The sequence below is a fragment of the Piliocolobus tephrosceles genome, chromosome 1, assembly GCF_002776525.5.
Source record: "Piliocolobus tephrosceles isolate RC106 chromosome 1, ASM277652v3, whole genome shotgun sequence".
Classification (NCBI taxonomy): domain Eukaryota; kingdom Metazoa; phylum Chordata; class Mammalia; order Primates; family Cercopithecidae; genus Piliocolobus; species Piliocolobus tephrosceles.
Window position 1 is genome coordinate 112,364,060 of NC_045434.1, and position 12,100 is coordinate 112,376,159.

The 12,100-nt window shown below is 43.0% G+C and overlaps 1 protein-coding gene across 1 annotated transcript in view; it reads right to left on the bottom strand.

The window, feature by feature from the left end:
• Window positions 1-3,547: 3,547 nt before the first annotated feature.
• The window catches only part of FNDC7 (fibronectin type III domain containing 7), a 29,379-nt gene continuing 20,826 nt past the window's right edge, over window positions 3,548-12,100 (bottom strand). Inside the window, exons 11-13 of the mRNA XM_023196263.2 lie at window positions 8,760-8,789; window positions 4,471-4,539; window positions 3,548-4,387 (exon numbers count right to left, since the gene is read on the bottom strand). Coding sequence (XP_023052031.2) covers window positions 4,508-4,539; window positions 8,760-8,789 — 62 coding nt within the window. The 3' untranslated portion in view covers window positions 3,548-4,387; window positions 4,471-4,507. The remainder of the gene's footprint in view (window positions 4,388-4,470; window positions 4,540-8,759; window positions 8,790-12,100) is intronic.

Sequence of the window (12,100 nt, forward strand, 5' to 3'; positions counted from 1 at the left end):
CCCACCCCCTCCTGCAGACCTCGCCCTCCGGTGACGTCACGCGCGTCAGCAAGGAAATTTCCGCCCACTGCGGGACGGAGGCTGCGTAGTATAGGTGGAAGCTCCGGGGGAAGTCGGGCGCCCGCTCGCGGGAGGCGGCTGTCGCCTGCGGTTCGACGTCCTGTGGCCTAGGAAGGCGAAGTGCCAAACCGATGGTGAGCCAAGGCTGTCTATGAAATTCCAAGTTCACACATACGCGAAGACTGGAGGATCCTCCCCTTTACAGAAGAACCCTTCACTTCGCGAGGCCATTCATAATAGACTTCACTCAGTAGCCAACCCAACTACCTAATGGAAAATGTACTGTCCCCAAAAGTTTATTTTATTCATTTTTCAAGGACACAGTAATTGCGTAGAACTGTGAGGTACCCTCCAGTGTGCTAAGAACTGTGCTGGACTTTTGGGAAAGTCAAAGAAATGAGAGACCGACTCTTCCCCCTGAAGAATTTATAGTCTAATTAAAGAGCACAATTCCTGGAATGCTGCAGATAGTTAAACCTGGGTTTAAAAATTGAATGTCTTAATGATAAGATATACATAAATGAACCAACAAAACAATAATCATTTATTAACAAATTTGTGCAACAAATGTAGGGAGGGCCTGTTAATGCTTCAGAATCAAAAATTATCATTGAAAGTTGATTCACAGAGGAGGAGATCTGAGCTCAAAGTTTAGGCAGAAATCTGTTTACTGACATGGTTCTTTTGGGACTTTAAATCAAAGTCATCAAACGTAAATTAGATCAGTTTAGTTGCTAAGAGCCCTAACTGTGAGATAACCATCATGACACTGGCAGAAAGTACGCTTTCCGAAAAGGATTTGCAAAGAACTAGTGGCTGTGAAGATTCAAACTGGTCACACAGGGAAGTAGAAGTGGTTAAATACTACTACTACTACTAATGTCTAATATTTACTGAGTGCTTACTTACCATATGCCAGGCACCATGCTAAGCAGATTACCTCACTGATCCTCAAAGCAACCCTAACAACAAGGAAACTGAGGCTTGGTGAAGTTAAGTAACTTGCTACGGATGCCCTTGGTGGTGGAGTGGGAACAAAGATCAGGCTTGGGCTCCATGGAAAGCAATAGAGTAGTCTGTGGGATAACCTGCGATTTTTAGGAGAGAAAAGGAGAATGAAGAATTAAGAACAAGCTGGGCATGGTGGCTCACAGCTGTAATCCCAGCACTTTTGGGAGGCCTAGGCAGGATGACTGATAGAGGCCAGGAGTTTAAGACCAGCCTGGGTAACATAGCAAGACTGCTGTCTCCACACACACACACAAAATTAATAAAAAAGTTTGCAGGGCATGAGAGCACATGATACCTGCAAGCTGAGGAGTCATAGCTACTTGCGAGGCTGAGGCAGGATGAGTGCTTGAGCCCAGAAGTTCCAGGCTGCAGTGAGCTATGATCATGCAACTGTACTCCAGCCTGGGCAACGGAGTGAGACCCCGTGTCTAAAATTAAAAATGGCCATAAAATGGGTTCTGACACAACCTATGGCGTGAGTGGTTTTTCTGTTCAGGGCTTATATGAGAATGGAAGCTGGAGACCTGACCTCCTTTAAACCTACTCTAAATTGATTCAGTTGCTCAATTTTTTAAACAAATACACATGATTTCCCTCTCCCTTTTCATTTTAAGTTAGGTTCTGCTTAGTTTAGCAGGGTGAAGCCCCAGTCCATAAGAAAAATATATGCCAGGGAAGATTCACCCTTCTGAGGTGAAGCCCCTCACTCTGAAGAGCCAAACTAAGAGGGAAGAGTGAGATGGGTGAGGTGCCTCCATCTCTTACCCTTTAGGAGAATGACCAGGTGCCAAGGAATAACACAAGGTCCCTCTGGGTTGGAAGTTTGACTCTGGTCACATGTGGTGCCGTTGTGGCTCATGCTCCTGAAGGCCAGAGTCCTTGTTGGCACTGCGGAATAGTGGAGCAAGCATGGGCCTTAACTGCACGTAGGCATAGATTTACATCCTACAAATTCTGGCTCTGCCTCTACTAGCAGTGTGACCTCAAAACACCTCAGTTTCATTGCACCTGTGTGCTGAATATGAATATATTATCTCAAACCTCGCAACAGCCCAGCAAGATGACTATTGCCATTTTACAGATGAGAAAACTGAGTTTCAGGGAGGTTAAATAAATCATGAAAAATCTCAGAATGAGCTAGGATCTGGATCCATTTGGCTCCAAGGTCATTGCTCTTTCTAGTGTACCAAATTGCCTGTCCTCCCATGCTCCCCTAGTTTTGCATAAGCTCGCTAAGCTGTTTCTCTACGTCTCCTCTGGTTTGCTTGCCTAAACAAATTGAAAAATGAATTTGGATTCCCTAAATGTGACACAAAGAATGGAAGGTAAAATCTGCTAACACTGGCCAGGGATGAAAAGCTGCTTTGTATAATTCAGAGCAGGTAAATGGCCAAAATAACTGAGGGTTGAATGTACAAGCACTTGAGTTAGGGCAAATCACTCACTATCCTATTCCCAGATCTCCTCTAATAATCAATCACTAATTCATAATAATCTAGAGAAATATTTTCCATAAAGATATCATGGGTACCTAACATAAAGATATGTTAAATGCTTGAGGTAATTGAGGATACCCCAATTACCCTGATTTGATCATTACACATTGTATACCTGTATCAAAATGTCACATGTACCCCCATAAATATATACAACTATTATGTACCCATAATAATTAGAACTAAAATTTTAACTAAAAGATAGCATGAATCAGCAGGTCTAATCAATGCTACTTATGTCTCTCCCTGAAACTTCGTGTTTGAACTGATTAGCCGTGTGAACATGCGTGGGCTACTTGACCTCTCTGGGCCTCTTTCTTTTTCCCCTACCTGTATAAGGAGATAATATTATTACTTAGCTTGTAGGGTTGTTATGAGAATAAAATAAGTATATGGAGAGCACTTACAAGCTGGTAGTTTGTGCTATATACACGTTAAATAAACTGATTTTTATCTTTACCCACTGCAGATCACATTTTCTTCTATGGCATTCTGATCAAAACAGTTCAGCCTTAGGTGCCTAGCTAGGCAGATGGCTATTTCACTTTCTGTGCCTTGGTATTTGTACGGTATTAGGTGTGCTCTCTGATGCTTACAACTCCATTTTTTAGAGATCTATGCCTTTGGCTTGTCTCCATTCATGTACCGATGTTCTGGGGAAATCTCTTATTAGTGACACATTATGTATTTCTGATCAGTCTCATAAAGAAAGCATATCACTTCTCTCTTGCAGCGCACTCTCTTGCAGCACAGGAAGTTGAGAGAACAAAAAGGGAAGTTTGTTCTTTCTTCCATGCTTAATTCAAGCCTAATTCCATGGTCCAATTCCCCCTGGGTGGAGTTTTATGGTTGTTCCTAACTACAGACATTCTTGGCTCCATAGCCATGTGTTTGGGGAGCAAACACTGTAACTGTGTGTGTGTATTATACAAGTCTACTTATACTTTTTAAATTAGGTTGCTGATATTTGAAGGACAAACTTTTTTTTAGGTATGAGAGATTTATGTTGTATTTCATAGCCTTCCCCCTCCAAAGATGAAAAAAGTAATTACAGTATAAGTGGGAGATACGACCAATAAGATTGATGGTCCTCCCCCCCCAAAAGATGCCTGTGTGTCAGTCGGCCACAGTTTGAGGCTCTCCGTTTGACATCTTCTGTCATGCAAAAAGCATAACTGCAATCCTTCTAGCAACAGGCTGGCAGCTCTGCTTTCCCAGATGCTCCCATGGATGTCACATCACCTGATGCTTTGGCTCAGCAAACCCTGCAAGCATCTCAGCTTTGCTCCTAACTTGCGATGAGGGCGTTTGTTATCTCAGGTTGCCCTGGCAGCTACTGCTTTCCAACCTATACTGAAGTCCTGCTGGAGGTTTGTCTTGGGATAAGTGCTGTCTGCATGTGGGTGGCTTGACTTTCTGGGAGTGAACATTTCCAGCCCCTGAGGGGGCTGCAGGCAAGTGCTGTTGTCAATAAAACACTCATGAAGTGGATGTGTTGAAGTCTGTGGTGTGTCTGGATGTGAAATCGCAAGAAAGAATTTCTGCTAAGCAGACCTTTCGTGTTTCCAGGGTTCTCACAGCTTGCTGACTCACACTGGCAGCCATCCAGGGGATTTCTGGATCCATTTCTCTCCAGAGTCCTCACATAGAAGATCTCCAACTGCTGTGCAGGTGAAGACACACCTGACCTTGCCCTCAGGAAGCAGAGTCAGAGTTGTTCTTCTAAAGGCCAAAGGAGCTTTTCCTAGCCTAGAGGCATTATTTTATTCTATATTCTAGTAGCTCTTTTCCATCTCTAATCACTAACAAATCAGACAACTCTGCAAGACAAATGGGAAAACATTTTAAACAAAGACAAAAAACTTTGCCATAAAATCACACAAAACCAATTTACATTACTCACTTGGTCAAATTTTTGTTTTTATCTGGGGCTCACTTTGTCATTCTTCATTTCTCTTCCCTCTATAAATCACTGAGAAGGGTAAGGAAGGAAAGCAGTAAAAGATGCATTCAATATGCAGACATTTTCTTAAAAAGCACCAGTGTCTGAGATTTTATGTGTATTTTGATTTGAAATACTATTTTTGCAGCACTTCACAGCAAGTAAACTTGAAACTATGACAACTGACAAAGTGTTCAAACTGATCAGCAGTTTCTAATCAGAGCAATCTCTCTGCTGCTTCACCAAATGAACCCTTCCAGAGCCTCTTTAATCCCAGACTGCTGGTTCAAAACAAAAGAACTTTCCTTTCCACCCCCAGGCCAACTTGCTGTGCTCCTCAGGGAACTCCAAAATTTTAATGACTCAAGGAGTTTTATACGGAGAACATAAACCTGTTTAGCTGCTAAGCGTGTCACAGACAGGAAACTTCCTCAAAGTTGCCCAGGATGTGCAGGTGACACTGAAACATGTTGAGTCCTAAAGATGAAGGAACGCCCCCAGCCCCTGCTCATGGTGTGATATCAGGCACAAACCCCTCCCATCTATCTATCTCTTGTTAGAGCCCCCTATCACCTCAAATCGGTTTTTTTTTCCTTTCCCTTCCAAATTGCATCAAATTTCCAGCATCGAAATAGCTTTCTTGAATTAAAGCCATGCTTTTCGTACTTTAGCATGCATCAGCACTTTGAGGGCTTGTTAAAACAAAGAAGGCTGGGCCTTAGTCCCAGAATTTCTGATTCAATAGGTCTGTGGAAGAGCCTGAGAAATTGCATTTCTAAGAGGTTCCCAGCTGATGCTGATGCTTTTGGTCCCAGGACCACAGTTAGAGAATCAATGAGGAAGTGTATTATGAGGACCAAGGTTAAAATGCAAATATCTTAGAAGAAGCACATTAAAATGTTAATAATTGGTACATAATAGAATGTGATATGAGCTTAAACTGAATATGAATTAACAACTACCATTTATTAAGTAGTTGTTATGAGCCTATTATTGTGTCCAATATTTACATTCTCATTTAATCCTTATGTTCTTTTATGAGGGATTATTGTTTACTCCAATTTTCAGATGAGGAAACCTAGGCTTAGAGAGAATTTACACAACTTGACTAAGAGCAAGTGATGGTGGCAGGATTTGAATCCAGATCTCTCTTAAAAAGTCTGTTTATGGCCGGTGCAGTGGCTCACACCTGTAATCCCAGCACTTCGGGAGGCCAAGGCAGGTGGATCACATGAGTCTAGGAGTTCGAGACCAGCCTGGCCAATATGGTGAAACCCCATCTCTGCTAAAAATACAAAAGTTAGCCAGGTGTGGTGGCGCATATCTGTAATCCCAGCTACTCAAGTGGTTGAGGCGCAAGAATCACTTAAACCCCAGAGGCAGTGAGTCGAGATTGCACCACTGCACTCCAGCCTGGATGACAGAGCAAAACTCTGTCTCAAAAAAAAAAAAGTTTGAAAAGCTTTAGGATACTCCAAGAGTCAAAGAAAACCCAAAGTCTTAGACCAGCAAGATTCCCATGGCTCCCCTTAGCATATCCAGAGGCTCCAGTGTCAGCCGAGGGACCTGATTGGACTTGTCCTGTGTTTGGGGAGGGGAAATGCTGAAATTGAAGACAGCAATTTAGAATTTCCCCCTAGATATAATGACTTCTATATGACCTTAGAAACCCTCAGATAATCTGGTTTACTCTTGTTTTTTGAGGGCCTTGCAGGATTTTTTTTTTTTTTTTTTTTTTTTTCCAGAGAGATGGGGTTGAGGGCATCTCTCTGAAAAAGGGTTCAGAGAGGTTCTTACTATGTTGCCAAGGTTGGCCTCAAACTCCTGGGCTCAAGTGATTCTCTACCTCAGCCTCCCAAGTAGCTGGGACTACAGGTGTGTGACACTGTGCCTGACTCCTACAGGATTTCTACAAGTGTCTACTTCAAGAGAGTGGCTGATTTCAGACTGAAGACTGAGCCCTGGCTAAGGAAGGGAACGGTGAAGGTAAGCTGAAGCCTAGATAGTCAGAAAAGAAAAGATTAGTGACCTAAAGCAGTGCTCGTCAAACTTCACATGTATCAAAATCACCTGGGAACCTGATGGAACTATGGAGGCACTTCACGGGGCCAGGGCCTGGGCCTCTGCATTCATTATTAACTGTCCAGGAGATTCTATTACATAGCAAAGTTTGAGAGCAGTACCTAAGCAGTGCTACTCAAACTTGAATACATGCATGAATCACCTGGGGATTTAGTAGGTCAGGATGGGGCCCAAGACTGTACATTTCTAAAAAGCTCTCTGGTGAGGCTGGTGTCTCACTCTGTCACCCAGGCTGGAGTACAGTGGTGCTGTCATAGCTCACTGCAGCCTTGAACTCCCAGGCTCAAGCAATCCTCTCACCTCAGCCTCCCAAGTAGCTGGGACTACAGCAGAACTACAGGCACATGCCACCATGCCTAGCTAACTTTTTTACACTTTGTAGAGACAAGGTCTTGTTTTGTTGGCCAGGCTGGTCTCCAACTCCCGAGCTCAAGTGATCCTCTGCTTTGGCCTCCCAAAGTGCTGAGGTTACAGGCATGAGCCACCATGCTTGCTCTCCTTGCCACCCCACCTTTTGTGTTTTTTGTTATCTCACAGAAACTCTTTCTTTTCAAACTTTTTAAAATTTTTATGTTTTTGTTTTTATTAGAAACTCTTCCTTTAACATAATCATAGGGAAGGCCAAAATATCATATGCCACTCCTCTCCCCTGGGGACCTAGGACACTTCTACCACAGCTCTATGTCTCAGGGAGATGCAGATTAAAGAATGCAGACCCAGGTCCATGTACCTTTCACTGAAGACCAGGGCTTATGGTCTCTAACACTTTGGGAGATTTTCCTATAATTAGAAGTGTCCTCACCGTTTGTTTGCAGTAAGCCAAGTCTGTTCCTTATTGTAGTCATAGAAAACAAAAACTCTTGAAAAATTAATAGGGATTGTGCTTATTTCAGACCTGCAGGTGGGACAGGAATTGAAAAGCGTGTATTCTGCTGTGCTCAGAGAAGCAATGGACTGGGAGAGGAAGGAAGCCCAGGCAGAGAATAGGGAGTGGAGACTCTAGACCCAGTTCCTGCCGGTGGAAGGGGGTGTGGTTGGGGAGCCGGCCCTGATTGGAAGGCTGTCCAGTGGGGTTTACAAGCAGGAAGACTTCATTTACACTCATACCATTCGAAGTCAGCCATGTCTGAATGGGGAGGGGCGGGGCAGGGGTGGGCGGGAGGGAAGTTCTGTAGTTTGGGATTGATAATATTCCCAGGGGATTTTTTTCCTAAGGCCCCAGACCAAGCTGTCCCCTGAAAGGCTGTGGCAAGGACTCCTCATGAGGCAGCATACACTGCTTACTGGGTCAGCACTCATGGCTACATTTGCTCATCTCCACTGCCGTGCCAAGAGTTATCTCTGCCGGGGCAACCGAAATAGCTTAGGCAAGATCATCCCTGAGCAAAACCGAGGAGGCAGCAAGGGTTCTCTTTACTCCAACTGCCCTTTCAGCACCCTCTGTCTCCACCGGGTATACCCACTCATGCAAACCAGGAGCAAACATCGTAGCTCTCTGCAGGCCATTAACAGATTCTAACACCTGGCTACTCCACGTGTGGTCAGACCAGCAGCCTCGGCATCGCCAGCATCACCTGGACCTTATGGAAATACAGAATCTCAGACCCTTCTTACACCAACCAAATCAGAATCTGGCTTTAACGAGGCCCCAGGTGATGTGTGTGCACAATAAAGTTTGAGAAGCGTGTCTCTAAAGTAGCAGTTCTTAGCCTTGGCTATACTTCAGAATCACCTGAGGAACTTTTACAACTGCTGATGCCCAGCTCTCACCCTAGACCTATTAAATCAAACTTTCTGGGGACAGAACCCAGACATCAGTTAATTTTAAGCTCTCCAGGTGACTCCAATGTACAGCTGAGCTGGGAATCACTTTCTGAAGTGTGAGGGATAAAGCGGCTGCCCCTCCCAAAACTATTTACATTTTCCTGTAGGACCTAGAATACTGAAGACTTCAGAATTCAAAGAAATTCATCTCAACTGGTGGAATCTGAGAGGATGCACTATCATGGGGAGAAAAAGTTACGGGATAAGAGAGCAGGAGCCCCTTGTATTCTGAAAGAAAGAAAGCATTTGCTTTCTAATTGAAAAGTCAGCTGACTTTATTAAGTAACCCCAAAATGGAGCAACAAAAATCCTGTTCTATTTTATCCATGAGAAAAATGACTTACCCATTCCAAGTGTACTTCCAGAGCAAGTTACTGTAATAAAAACACAAGCATTTATAATAAAATCTATTCATTTATGTATTTAAGATAGTAAAGATTTAACTTAAGAAAGAATAAAAGGAAAGTAAACCAAAAAATGAACAAGAACGAACTTGGATGATAAGAGGAGATACTACTAGCAGTATGATCTGGGCAAGTCACTTCACTGTGCCTCAATTTATCTGAAAAGCAGTAAGAATAAGAATACCAAGCTCAGCTGGGTGTAGTGGCTCACACCTGTAATCGCAGCACTTTGGGAGGCCCAGGCAGGCAGATCACCTGAGGTCAGGAGTTCGAGATCAGCCTGGCTAACATGGTGAAACCCCATCTCTACCAAAAAATACAAAAATTAGCCAGGCGTGGTTGTGCACACCTGTAATCCCAGCTACTCAGGAGGCTGAGGCAGGAGAATCACTTGAACCCGGGAGGCGGAGGTTGCAGTGAGCTGAGATCGTGCCATTGCACTCCAGCCTGGGTGACAGAGCAAGGCTCCATCTCAAAAAAAAAAAAAAAAAAGCCAAGCTGATAGGTTTGTTATAAAGACTGAGTTAATACGTGTAAACTCCTTAGAACAGTGCCTGGCACATGGCACTCAATAAATATTAGTTGTTATTGTCATTTACAATATTGTCCTGATTATCAGAATAAAGCATCACTGATATTGCAAACAAACAAAACCAAAAAACCTCTCCCAAATGTATGGCTTTTACCAGGGACACTGAGCAAAGGAGGATTTCCTAACTTAGTAACATTAGATACCTAATGTTACTAAGCTGAAATGGCTGCGGGCTTGAGATGGCATCCCATCAAAGAGCTTGAGGTCTAACTCACAAGGACTTCTCGTGGCTAACCAGCCTTCAGAGGAATGACTCTCTAAGGGTAAAATTGTGGGCATGGAGCAGGAGAAAGAACAAAAGAACATCACTTAGCTGTATGATCACAGGCGCATAAATTCGTTGATTCATTCTTTTTTAAATTTAAAATATATCAGGCAACAGTTATGTGCTACGTACTGGGAGTCAAATAGATAATCACTTATTAGGAGAAATAACACACATTCAATTCACAGTAATATGTTGCAGTACAGATAAGGTTGCTGTGGGGTGATAAAGGAGGGAGAGAGAGGGCTAACTCAGCTTATGATAATTGGAGAAGGCTTCACAGATAAGGAAAATCGGGGCTGGTAGAATTCTCTTGCTGGAGGTGGCGTGGAATTCCGGGCAAAGAGAAGAGCACAGCAGTAGCTCCAGAACAGGACATAGAATAGAAGGTGTGTGTGGCAGGAGCAGGCATGCGTGAATGATGCCAGATGCCTAGACTAGAGAATAGAGTCCTCTCAGGATGGATGTTGTGGAATGAGCCTAGAATTTCTCTGTTCAGGCTGGGCACAGTGGCTTATGCCTATAATCCCAGCTCTTTGGGAGGCTGCGGCGAGAGGATTGCTTAAGCCCAGGAGTTCGAGACCAGCCTGGGAAACATAGCAAGACCTTGTCTCTACAAAAAAATTTTAAAAATTAGCCAAGCATGATGGGGCATGCCTATAGTCCCAGCTACTTGGGAGCCTGAGGCAGGAGGATCGCTTGAGCCCAGGAGGTCAAGGCTGCAGTGAGCTGTGATTGTACCACTGAACTCTAGCCTGGATAACAAAGCAAGACCCTGTCTCAATAAAAAACAAACAAACAAACAAAAAGACCCACGAAAAACCAATTTATCCAGTACAGTAGACACTCAAGTAGCTATTGAACAAGTGGCTAGTTTGAACTAAATGTACTATAACTACAAAAGACACACCAGATTTCAAAGACAGTATGAAAAATATATAAAATATCTATTAATAATTTTTATATTGATGAGATGTTGAAATGATAATATTTTGGATATATTGGGTTAACTAAAATATATTATGAAATTAATTTTGCCTCTTTTTACTTTTTTAATATGACTACTAGAAAACTAAATTTTTCATACATGGCTCATATTAAATTTCTATTGTACAGTACAGGTATAAGCAGACACGGGACAGGTTATAAGGGACTGTGAACACCATGCCCAGAGGATTGAATGTTATCTTATGGGGAAATGGAAAAGTTTTGAAGATATGGAAGCATAAAAGTAACACAATTGGACCAGTGTCCTGGAATGACAACTCTGGTAACAGTACAGAGGCTGGAGTGAGGACAGGCAGATGGGACTGGTGCAGAAGTCTAGGGGAGAGGTGATGAGGGCCTGAGGCATAGCAGTAGCTGTGGAATGAAGAGAAGAATCTGGATTTTGGAACCATTATGAAGGTGAAGGTGACCAGGACAAGAATTCGAGACTACTTAGATATGGAGGGTGAAGGAGACGGAAGCTGACTCCAGGGTTTTTAGCTAATGTGCCTGAAACAAGGACAGTGGAAGGAAGATCAGAAACAGCAGAGGATCAGAAATTCCTTTTGGCCCTGAGGGGTTTGAAATGCCTGGGCACCTGCAGGTGGAGGTATCAAATTTGAATATGGATTTAGGGATCAGGAGAAGAGAAGAGTTGTAGATAGAGATTTGGGAGTCTCTGAGCTTCAGTTTTCTTATTTATAAAGTGGAGATAATGAAGTACGTTGAGACTGCAGCATAGCATATTTTGAACATTCAATGATATTTGTAACATGAAACTGGTTGGCAAATTATAAAATATTATGCAGTTATAATGCAGTATTGTTATTGAGCTATAGATTCATCTTCCTAAAAGCTTATCCTTACTCCAGGAACCTATTCCTGTCCCTTCCCATAGGACTATGCTTTGGGCCAGTTTGTCCTGTGGACCAAATAATGGAAAAACAAGGAATCAGAGCATGACAGCCAGGGACAATGAGAACAGCCCCTTGGGAGGAACTGTCCTCCTTCCATCACCAAGGGCCATCCTGAACCTCTTGTCACCTACATATCATTGGAAATTTTAGATTCTGGCTATCAGTAAGGGTTTGTGAGCCAATATTTACTCTTTTTTCTGTGTTCATCTGCAAAATTCTAGAGCTTCATCATCTCTTTTCTTCTAGGAATATATGACAAATGTATGACTGTGCCCTGGGCAAGGTAGCAGAAGGTGCTGGAACACAGAGCAGAGAATTGCTAATGTTTTCCTGCCAGTTCTAGTGAGGTGGTAGTTGCTGACAGTCGTGTTTTGTGATCACAGACTGTCTGCCCACTCATATTGCCAAGCCAGGCTTGTGATTTATAAATTCATTTTTTTCTGATCCTCTAATTTTTCCTCAGTCACAATTCTCAGTCTGTGCAAATAAAAGTTCAAGTTTCCTAATTTCCACTATTATC